The 12,032-nt window shown below is 35.8% G+C and overlaps 1 protein-coding gene across 3 annotated transcripts in view; it reads right to left on the minus strand.

The window, feature by feature from the left end:
* The window catches only part of ATL2 (atlastin GTPase 2), a 56,114-nt gene that overhangs the window by 27,178 nt on the left and 16,904 nt on the right, over positions 1-12,032 (minus strand). For 2 of the 3 annotated variants that reach the window (XM_025454143.3, XM_025454142.3), the window contains exon 2: positions 6,281-6,525. The exons of the other annotated variant lie outside the window; for it this stretch is intronic. In XM_025454143.3, coding sequence (XP_025309928.1) covers positions 6,281-6,525 — 245 coding nt within the window. The remainder of the gene's footprint in view (positions 1-6,280; positions 6,526-12,032) is intronic. 3 annotated transcript variants of the gene reach the window in all.

Below are 12,032 nucleotides of genomic sequence, written 5' to 3' on the forward strand. Positions count from 1 at the left end.
TGGGCATTATGGACCTAGCATTTCTACTCTTGGGAATATAACCGACAGAAGTAAGTACTTATGTCACCAAGACTTATATAAGAATTTCATGGTAGCTTTATTCATAACAGACAAATATTACAAATAACTCATATGTCAAAAGGAGTAAATAAATTGTGATTTATCTTCATCCAATGAAATACCACTCAGCAATAACAATTACTAATGCATGTGATAACACAGATAAATCTCTTAGATTCAATGTTGAGTGAACGAAATGAGACACAAGACTGAATACTTTATGATTACATTTATGTAAAGTTCAATCAAGAGTAGACAAAACTAATCTGTGGTGATGTAAGTCAGGATTGTGGCGGACTCTTGGTGTTGAAGACAGTAATACCTGGCAGGGAGCACGATGAGAGAGCCTTCTAGAGTGCTAGTAATGTTCTCTTTCTTGATTTGAGTGGCAGTGGTTACAAAAGTATAGGTACACAAAAATTCACTGGCTATACTAATAAGGTTTATGCACTTTATTTTAAGTTATACCACAAAAAAAAATAATGACCCTTGGAAGAACCTTTTAAAAATATTATTCATACTCTAAATATATTTCTTTCTTAGAAAAGAACATGAAACAAGCCTTCCTTCATGCATCCACACATTTCCCACAAGTCTCACATCTCAGACATTGTTATTAGCCTTAGGGAAAAAAAAGGGTGAAATCAAGTTCAACATCCCATATGGCCAATTCGGAGTTATTTGTACTTTTGGCAAATTATATGTAGCAGCACATATGATCCTTAAAGATAGTTCTTACTCCTGATCTCTGGAAGCCATTCAGGGAGCAACTCTAGTAAAATATAAAAACTATATATAGTTTCCCTTAAAATGCCTTTAGTAATTATGTTATAAATGTAGTCAAAACTCTTTACTCACCTAAGCATAGATACCAGTGGGCAGCAAACAAGTTAACAGGCATGCACTCCTGTCAGTCTATCTCAACTACTGAAATAGACACTGAAAGTGACCATTTTCAAAAGAACAGTTCAGTGAAAGTATGGAAAAGGACCAAACATCATTTTACATAGTGGTTTTAAGAATAAAGACTTTGGAATCAAACTGTCTGGTCTAGCTGGTCTCAGCCTTGCCATGTCTTTTAAATTTAGCCTCATTTCCTTACCTATCAAGTTGAAATACTAATATTACTGTATTGGGGTAATGTGAATACTGAGTGAGATAATACCTATTAAATGCCCAGTAATCAGAATACCTAGAATTCGACAAAGATTCAGAAACTGTTATTTTAAGAGATAATCTGTACTTCCTCATGGAAGAATACATCATCTATGAGATGCTCTTGCCAAAAAGTCGAACAAGTCCTGAGTCTGATCAAGTCCATAGATTTAACTCACAATTTATAGTACATTCACAGGACAAAGGAACATGTAAAACTACACCATTCAGATAAAACAACAACAACAACAACAACAACAGCAGCAAATCCAGACTGGAGAAACTGTAAGACCAGCAACTAATTTATTTAAAAAATAAACTGCCAAGAAAGAGACGGAGGGAAGCCTAAAAAGAATTAAAAGCACTTTAAAGGCCACCAATCACAATGTGGATCTCATTTGGTTCAATCTTGACTTGAACTGTAAAAAAATTTTTAAATTAAAACATATGAGTCAACTGCAAAGTTTATCCCTTTTATTACCTAACTTACGAATTACTCGTTTTTATGCATGATATTATTGTAATGCCCACAAAACCCCTTATCTTTAAAGAGATATATACTATAATATTGACAAATTCTATACCTGGACATACTTCAAAACAACATATAAAGTATGGAATGAGTTGGAGTATAGATGAAATGAGATTGAGTTGATAACTATAAATACATGAGCACTCATTATGCTATCATCTACTTTCATAGGTGTTAAAAACTCACAGTAAAATTTTTTTAAAAAACAGAAAATGATATAAAAGTACAAGCAACTCTGTACAGAATTAAGACTAGCTACAAGAGTTCAGTAGCAGCTCTCACCCATATATCCCAAGTATTAAGTTTTACATTCATAATTTAATTCTAAATTAAGTTTTGACCTTCCTAAACCAATTCCTGAAATTCAAATTACTTTTACATGATAATTTTTGATCAGCATTCTTCTAATACTTCCTATTATCACAGGTGTAATCTACTTGGGAAGCAGGGGATTCACAAAAATCAACTTACTAAAACTGGTAAGATCAAAACAAATATCCACTGACAGCTAAATGAATAAATAAAATGTGGTATAATCATATAGCAGATAACAAAGTAACAAAAATAATGAATGCTCACTACATGCAAAAACACGGACACATTTCATAGATATCTCAAAGAAATAAGCCAAACACAAGCTTTTATAGTATGATTTCATTTACATGCAGTTCAAAACTAGGCAAAACTGTCTGTGGTACAAGAATCCAGGATAGCAGTTATCTTTTGGAGTAGATATTAACTAGGGGGTAGATATTAACTGGAAGGGATATAATAAGGTGGGGGGTGAGGTTCTGTATCTTTATCTGGGTAGTGGTAATATGGGTGTGTACATGTGTAAAATTTCAGAAAGCTATACAGTTAAAGATTTGGATACTTTTCTGTATATAAATTATACTCCAGGAAAAAAAGAAAAGAAAAAACACATTTATCTAAACTACACCCCCCAACAACCAAATCAGCATTAGAAAGGGAAAGGCAGGGATCCCTGGGTGGCGCAGCGGTTTAGCGCCTGCCTTTGGCCCAGGGCGCGATCCTGGAGACCCAGGATCGAATCCCACGTCAGGCTCCCGGTGCATGGAGCCTGCTTCTCCCTCTGCCTGTGTCTCTGCCTCTCTCTCTCTCTGTGTGTGTGTGTGTGTGTGACTATCATAAATAAATTTAAAAAAAAAAAAAAAGGGAAAGGCATAGAATACTTGAATATACATATATAATTCGCAAGGAAAAGTCATCCTCTCTCCCACCACTACCACCTATTCTGTTTCTCATTACAGATTTTCATCTCCTCTTATATAACTCCCTACTTGTACAAATAATGATTTTTTTAAAATACTGACATAATAGACCTAATAGTTCTCACATAAATTTTTATAATTATTTACAGCTTTTTGAGAATTCAGTTTTTGAGAAAACTCAAACTCTTTTACAAAAAATATTCTACTTACAAATTACTAGGTTCACCAACAATATTTGAATTTCTGTAGTATTCCTCATATGTGGCATTCATAGTGAATGTCGTAAGTGATATCCTTTTAAGTTCAAAATGTGCTACTACTTTATGAATTCAAGAATCAACAATTTTAGTGACCCTCTCATATCTTATATTTCATGGTAAAAGTTGAACTGTAGTTATTGATCAATTCCAATACACAACAGAATCTTATTCTAGAAAAATGTCTAGTTCATCTCTTGTTTACAAAAGAAGACTAACTTCTTTCCTCCTATACTTTTAAAACAATCTTTTCAAAACACAGTGGTAGCTCAAACAAAAACCCTGTGTAAAAAGCTATTTACTTCACAAGAATATAAGACCTAAAAATCAGAATTTCCCCTATTATTTGGAAATGTTTGATAAAAACCTCAGAATATTCTTAGTTTTAAGAATTTGAATACCGAAGTTTTCATTTTTATCCAACGGAAACAAGCCTACATTCAATCTTGTATTACTTTACTAATTACTCAAAATGAAGTCATCTATTTCTAAATCGTAAAGTAAAATATTTATATTTCGCTCCTTTAGTGAACTGCATCCTTACATAAATTGACTCACGTCAATAAAAAGACAAAGTCAGTACAAGCCACTGCTCATCTCCTACCTTCTTCAGCTATCATAACACCTTTGCAGGCAAGATATGGTTAATGAAATAAATTCAGAACTATTCCATTGTGACTTTCCTTCTATACTTTCATTCTCCTAGGAAAAGCATAACCCACCACTAAATCAGTGTAAGTAGAGGCATGCTGTCCCAAAATTCAGACTATGTTTAGCATCATTTTTATTTTTTTTTTTTAGCATCATTTTTAATTAACAGAGTAAGATTATTAATATCAGAAATTCTATATGGAAACCTTATCAATCAAAAATTAGTAAAGCTATTTCAGCTTAGAAGCCACTAAGTAGGTATATAACCTCACTCAGGTCCTGATAACCTTCCTATGGCTTCAGTGTCTCCCCCAGGAAAAGGGATATTGTGTTACTTCAGAGACGATAAATACAAGACACATGCTACTCCCCTCCTGAACCACCACTACCAATTGATCAGAGATTGATGTAGAAATGGCACCTGAGGTGAAATTTATCTGTCATTGCTAGGTAAGTGATCTACACTTCCTTCCCCTTTGAACATTCTGTCTGTGACCTACCTGGAATCAAATACATTTGCACTCAACATCTCAAGACACACATACATACAATAGTATAAGCTTACTTAAGGAGTCAGAACCTCAATTATCATCTTTAAATGTACAGTCTTTTTTAAAAAGAATATGCCACTATTTATTCATTTCTCTATTTCAGATGTAAAATTTTGAGAATAATCAATCTAAATGGATGAAATAATGCATTTTTCTCAGTTTGCTACACATGTAACATAGTGCTGTTTAATATGAACTACATTCTTGATATTGAGGCATACCTGACCATGCCTGAGGAGATCTTATGAAAAGAATTTACTACTGAAAAGTTTCCTGGAAAATCAGCTAGGAATGTTTACCTTGTTACTTACCTTAAGGCAGATGCACACCCAGTTACAGATTGATATAGAACTTGTAAAGGTGAGCACCCTGACATGTGTTTAGACAATTACATAATTCTGTCAAAGCGTTATTTCTAGCATCTTCATGTGGCTTCTGAATGTCAAACGCCCCTGTAATGAGAGTTCTTCCTCCTAAGTGCGGCACTCCAAATTTCCAAGTCCTCCTTCTTTGTCCCTATCAAATTCTCCCTCCCTCAGCCCAATATTCAATGGTTAGAAAAACATTCTGATTCAAGTGAAATTATTTTTTGCTTTTTTTCAGGGGAGAATGCCAAAATCAGGGGAAAGAAGGAAATAACAATTGCTTGGTATTATGAAAAAGTGAAAATCTGTGGAGAAGGGGAGATTCACTGGTCAAAACAAGAAGTGCTTACTACGGGACAATTAATGTGTTAGATGAGGGAGATGTGGTAATCAAGATAAGACCCACTCCTGACAGAGGTTAAACTCACCAGGAAAAATAAGTAAGTAAAACAGTATCAATGAAACAAATGACTTGTACATCAGAGGTGGGAGGAGAATATAACATAGTCTTAAAAATCAGAGGAGTCCTCAGGGCACCTGGCTGGCTCAGTCACAAGCATGTGACTCTTGATCTCAGGGTTGTGAGTTCAAGTCCCATTTTGGGCATAGAGCCTACTTAAAAAAAATAAAAATAAAAAAAATCAGGGAAGGCCTGCTATGCAAAGATTAGCCAAAGATAAAGCAACATTTGAAGAAATAACAAGAAACACTTGAGGAACTGCAAATACGATGGAATGCTTGACACAGAGAAGCAAGATACGAAGCTCAGACATCATCAAAGGCCTTGGAAGCCACTCTAAGGAACTGGACTTTAGCTCAAAATGTAATAGTGACTGAAGCGAACTTATTTGAAGAGCATAGGTATACTTTTACAAAAGTCTCTATCAGCCCACTTCACACATTGTTGGAAAGGTGATTAAAAAGGGGAATGTGTGGGATCCCTGGATGGCTCAAAAGTTTAGTGCCTGCCTTCGGCCCAGGGCGTGGTCCTGGAGTCCTGGGATGGAGTCCCACAGCAGGCTCCATGTAGGGAGCCTGCTTCTTGCTCTGCCTGTGTCTCTGCCTCTCTCTGTTGTGTCTCTGCCTCTCTCTCTCTCTGTGTCTTTCATGAATAAATAAAATCTTTAAAAAAGGGGGGGGGGGGGAATGTGTGAAGAAATAACAAAAAGGGAGAGATGAACAGTGTATCAGAGACCTTAGCGTATACTCAGACATCTCGGGTTAGAGCTACAATGACTCTGACGTAGATTCTCACTCACATGCATCAACATGTACTACATGCAAAAAGCAATTACGGAGATGAGGAGGAATCAAAAACTCAAACAAACTTAGATTACTGTCTTAGAACTGAGTAGTTTTAGCAAGAACTGGATTTTGGTAAAATTAAAGACACAGTTCTCACTGTTTTTTGTCTATTATTTTTAAACAAGGTTGGGTTTTGGTTTTAATTGGGTTCAATTTAAAAGACACTATTCACCTTGTTATACATATATCTAAGCATGAAGTCCAGTAGAAATGATTTCCCTTTACGAAAAGCTCCTGCCACGGATACCACTACTATGTTAAGATCTCGTATGTGCTCCTGTAGCAATATCTGCTCCAAAGCTTCTTCATCGAGCTCAAAGTTATGGTCATCTTCATGAGCAAGAACAATCTGTACTGGACATGGTTTCTTCATAACCTCATCAGAGTTTACTAGGTCATCATCTTCATAATTCTCACCTAGAATTAAAACAAGAGAAAGAGGTTACTTGAATTCCTGCATGACAAATTTCTAAAGGATCACAACTAAAGCAAAATTTCAAGTAATTTCCCCCTTATTGCAGATCATCTGAAAATACTTATATAAAGTAATATTCAAGTACATACTGGATTTCTCACTCCCTCCTCTATAACAGAACCAAGAATACGCTAAGATTTCCCACTATATATACAATAAGCAGCAATACTGAGTACAGCCTCTACTATTAAGTCTTAACAGCTAAACGTGAACAGTAGCTGTTTCTTGAGCCTGCATTATTCTATAAACAATTCCTGTATGCACACATAAAGTTGATCTGTGCAAAAGGGAGTAGGAGGGGAGTCTATTTTACCGAATAACTCAGATTCCAATTCTCCCTGTGGGCATCACCTGGAAATTACTCTAAGCCACAAAGATTAAAACATGAGTTGTAAACATTGCTCCCTGGGAAACTTAAAACGGCTAAGCTAGGGTCATAAGAAGTTTCTAAAACGGACACTTATGGTAAAGCTAACAAGTCCCTAATTTAGTAAGAGTAACCTAAGAGTACAGCTTCCCTTATTAAAGCAAAGCACAGGATTAATATCTTAGTGGAAAACACAAGAACAGTGAGGTGCCTAACTATAAGATAGTTTCATTTGCCTCTGGGCTCTTTTTCACCAAAGACCACAGCCACCACTTCAAAATTACACATCTCCCCAAAACAGTTATATAAACTCTTCCTTCATTCACCCCGCACACCAAAAGAAGGTAACCTTTGCAGAACTTTACTCAACAATGAGAAGAAAAAAAAAAAAAAAATGAGTAACTATAAAACCCGAAACAGCAGAGACAAGTTTCTAAAGTTTAGGTTTCTGTTCTTTTAAAAAAATAAACAAAAACATCTAATAGCTGGTTTCAGAGTCTATATCCCTTGTCTGGCTCTCCTCCCTATCAATTATCCCATGTAGCAACAACTTACTCCTGAGGACCTTATCCTCTTCCACATCAACAATTTTAAGAGACTCTCCCCCTTGAACCTGTCTACTAAGCTCCTTCCCAATCTATGGAGATGTACAGTATCTGTTCTGTTCAATGCAATGACTGTCCCTTCTCTACCAGCAGACAGCCCAATGAGAAGTGGCACATTATTAGCCAACACTGCTAGAATATCTTATCCAACTAACAACTATTCTTAAAAATGAAGTATCTACATTAATGGATTTTTTTTTCTCCTTACAGAAAGAAAAATCTAGCTTTTGATTTGCAAAAGCTAGGAGAGCCTTTACTTCCACATTACAAGGCACCTTTAACTGTAAGTAGCAAAAGCAGCAATACTATTTCAAAATGCACTGCAAACAATAACAATATAAAGAGCAAGCCATTTCAAAGAAGAATCTTTGAAAGTAAAAGCAATCAATATTTAATTAAAGAGGATATTATCACTTCCAGTTTCATGGTACACATGCAGAGTGGTACCTAACTGGTCTCTTCTTGCTGGTGTCCCTCCTCTAATCTGATCTAAATTCCACAGAGTAGCAACTAAGTAACATACATAAGTGAGTGTGATTAAATTACTCTCCTTAAAAATCACTGTTACAGAGGATTAACAACTGCGATCCTACATAAAATCCTGTACTCACTGCCAAATCTCTCCTGCCTCATTTGGTGCTACTCTCGCCTCTGTAAACTACAAATAGACAAGCTAGCCTTTTTTCAGATCCTTATGCTATTACAGCTCTTTCTAGACTCATATTTCACTCATGATATTCCTTTGTCTGGAATATTTTTTCCATGCCATTGCCCTAATCAATTCAATAAGACTTATTCCTTAAGTCTCAGAATATGTCCCCCCTTCTAGACTATCAATCTTCTGTTTAAAACTCTCAATTAGCTTCCCACCGTAACCAGAAAATATAAAGAAAAAAACAGAACTCGAAGTTCCTTAACCTCCACAGCCCTGTGTTATCTGGTTCCTTCAATCTAGTCCCCTAGCTTTTCCTTGAACAGGCCAAACCTGTGTCCCCTGTGTCCCACCTTAAAATCTTTGTCCTGGGGCAGCCCCAGTTTAGCGCCGCCTGCAGCCCGGGGTATGATCCTGGAGATCTGGAATCAAGTCCCACATCAGGCTCCCTGCATGGTGCCTGCTTCTCCCTCTGCCTGTCTATCTCTCTCTCTCTCTCTCTCTCTCTCTGTGTCTCATGAATAAATAAATAAAATCTTAAAAAAAAAAAATCTTTGTCCTGCTTTCCCATCTGGAATGATCGGTCCCTAGAAACTCGTGTGGCTTAATTCTCCATCATCCAGGTCTCAGCTCAAATATTCTCTTAAGTGTAGCCTTCCTTGATCACTCAAGTCTAAATTAAAGACCCCTCCACATCACTTTAAAAAAAACAGGTTTCTTTCCCCACAGTCCTTTTCAGTATCTAAAATGACCCTTTTTTATGTGTTTACACGTGTATCTTATTATCTCTCCCTCCACAGAATATATGTACCTCAATCACCCTGATGACCACTCCATCTCCCAGCATCCAGAACAGTGCTTGGCACCTAACAGGTGCTTAATAAATATTTCTTGATTGAACGAAACTTACACATTTCATTCAGGAGTTTTATACCTGCCCCTATGTATTTTAAAAGCAAATTTGAGAATCACCTAGTTTGGGAAAATACTTCCAGCAACTCAAGAGTAGTGTACTTATCACAAAATTACAATTAAAAGTATTAAGTTCTATTAAGTAATACACTAATTATAAAGAATCCAAAATGATTAAAGGTTAAAATATCACAATGACCAAACTTGGATTGATTTTGTTAAAAAATCAACAAATAGTCTTGTTCTTACAATAAAGAAAGCATTAGTTTTTGAAAAATAAAAACAAATCACTTGGCAGGAAATTTTTATTAACTTGAAATTTTACCTAGATTAGTTGACTATAGTTACCATGTAGCCAGTTTTCTTTGATTAACATGGATAAAGATAGGTACCTCAGATTTATAGGCAGGTGTCTAGATTCTGTCATCATTTCTAGTGTGTAGACTTCAAAGTGAAGTGCACAAACCATGTTTCAAAAGTATAATGGAGCACATTATAGTGACCTGGTTCACTTAAGTTTACGCCCTCATTATGATTTTTCTACCAAATTTGTACTAACTACAGATAAAGAACTCCATTCATCAAACACTGATATAAGCAACTGAAAAATAATGTACATTAGATTACTTGTAAACATTAACACATAGTGATTACATACAATTGGAAATCTTTTTAAATTTAGCATCACTCTAAAATTTTAAACTAAAGTTAAATGCGATGCAGAGAATAGTGATTTTATTTCCATTTTTCAATGCCGGAAAATGACTTAAGGTGACTTCAGATTTCCAATAAATTTTCCTGATTGACTGTTCCAAGTCAGTTCTTCCCCACTCCAATTCCCAAAATGATCTTTCAAGATAAAAGCTGAAATATACTTATAGAAAATCAATTGTTCCCCAAGTATTTCCCCATGCCTTAACACTAAGTATACTTAACCTATTTGCCACAAGGCCTACAAAAAGACACCTGCAGTAGTAAAAAAGATGAGTAATTGCCAGGGGTTGAGGGGAAAGGAGACAAGGATTTTTAGGGCAATAAGCTATTCTCTCTAATGCTATAAAGGTACACACACGGCATTACACATTTGTCAAAACCCAAAGAATATACAACCCTGTAAGTGAAGCCTACTGTAAACTGTGGGCTTTGAGTAATAATGATGAGTCAATGAAGATTCATCAACTCTAACAAATGTACCCACTTTGGTCTGGAGCAGGGAGGCTGTTGATGTGTGTGGGGCCTGGGGTATATGCATACTCTGTACTTTCCACTGAATTTTGCTATGATCCTAAAACTGCTCTAAAAAAAGAAACCTATAAAAAAAAAATTTGTCTTTTTGATTGCTCTTTAAACATACTTTATCTTAAATCTGCCAAACTCATACATTCAGCATATATTCCAACAGCAAAATTTACACTTCAAAACTGACCTAGATCCGTCTGCATTCAAGCTTAATTATAAGCTAAGGCAATAAAAAGATACTACAAATCTGTATTACAATAAAATGTTACTAACATTAGATTATTTCAACCCCAAACTAAACTTGTAGAAAGAGAACCAAATAAAGAATAATTGACTTTTCAAAAGCAATGAAAGTATATTTTAAGTTATTATTCACATTCCAACTAAAAACTTAAAACAAGGATCCCTGGGTGGCGCAGCGGTTTAGCGCCTGCCTTTGGCCCAGGGCGCAATCCTGGAGACCCGGGATCGAGTCCCACATCGGGCTCCCGGTGCATGGAGCCTGCTTCTCCCTCTGCCTATGTCTCTGCCTCTCTCTCTCTCTCTCTCTCTCTGTGACTATCATAAGTAAATAAAAATTAAAAAAAAAAAAAAAACTTAAAACAATTCTTATGGAAAGTAGCCTGGATTCAGTCTACTTAGTCTATTTTCAAAAATTTGCAGTTTGACAAAAGCAATGTTTTTGTGTCTGGTATGTTTATACTCAACATTTATACTCTATAACCAAATGGAAACAGTATCCAATTACTTTATTATTAATTATTCTAATTATTTTAAGTTTATTCTAGCACATATTTTTAAAAGCCATAAAGAGGTTATACCATGGCAAAGCTATTTGTAGGAATCTTATAAAAAATAAGGATGCAAAGATGTACAGGTTTGCTGACCAGTGTTATTTACAGTAGTAAAAATTAATGTTGACTGTGGAACTCCATTGGAAATGGGCCCCATAGATCTCTTAACCATGTGGACATACTATGCAGCTTAAAAACACATCTACACATTTAAGAAATTAAGGACATTTAAGACATCAGTATTAAATATGTGGGAATAAGGCAGATCACAAATTATTATAACTCCTCTCCAGTTTTGTTTTGCTTTGCTTTTAAAAACACAGGTACACTTAGGGAGAAAAAAAAAATATATATATACACACACACACACACACACACACACACACACATCACTTGGGACTTCCAGGCATTAGAATAACTACTGGCCCTCTGTTGCAAACTATAATACTAGACAAAATATATGAGGCATCTTTTTTCAAGGATGGACAATAGTCATAGGAGTCAAGCAGTAATCCTTGCATGGGAAACCAAAGCACAAGCAAAGATCTGAGTTGAGGACTGCTAAAGCAACTGGAACCATTACACAGGGCAGAGAGTAAAAGAAGCTGTGCAGAGGTGGAGCCAAGGTGCAAAGGCACATAATACTAGCAAAGCTTACCAGAAAGCTGCTACTACAGTGTTGAACAGGAACATAGACTCCAGAGATGAAACAGTATTGGGGCACTTTGGCATTCTGGACCAGCTATGGTAGAGATCTTATGAGCACTTCAGGCATTAAGCTAAGGCAGAGAGAGCAAAGGCATAATAATCTGACAGGTTGGCTATGGAAGAATAGATAAAACAAAATGGCCATTATGTTAATAATCACTCAAAAATCTGG

Source organism: Canis lupus, chromosome 17, assembly GCF_003254725.2.
Source record: "Canis lupus dingo isolate Sandy chromosome 17, ASM325472v2, whole genome shotgun sequence".
NCBI classification, from domain to species: Eukaryota; Metazoa; Chordata; class Mammalia; order Carnivora; family Canidae; genus Canis; species Canis lupus.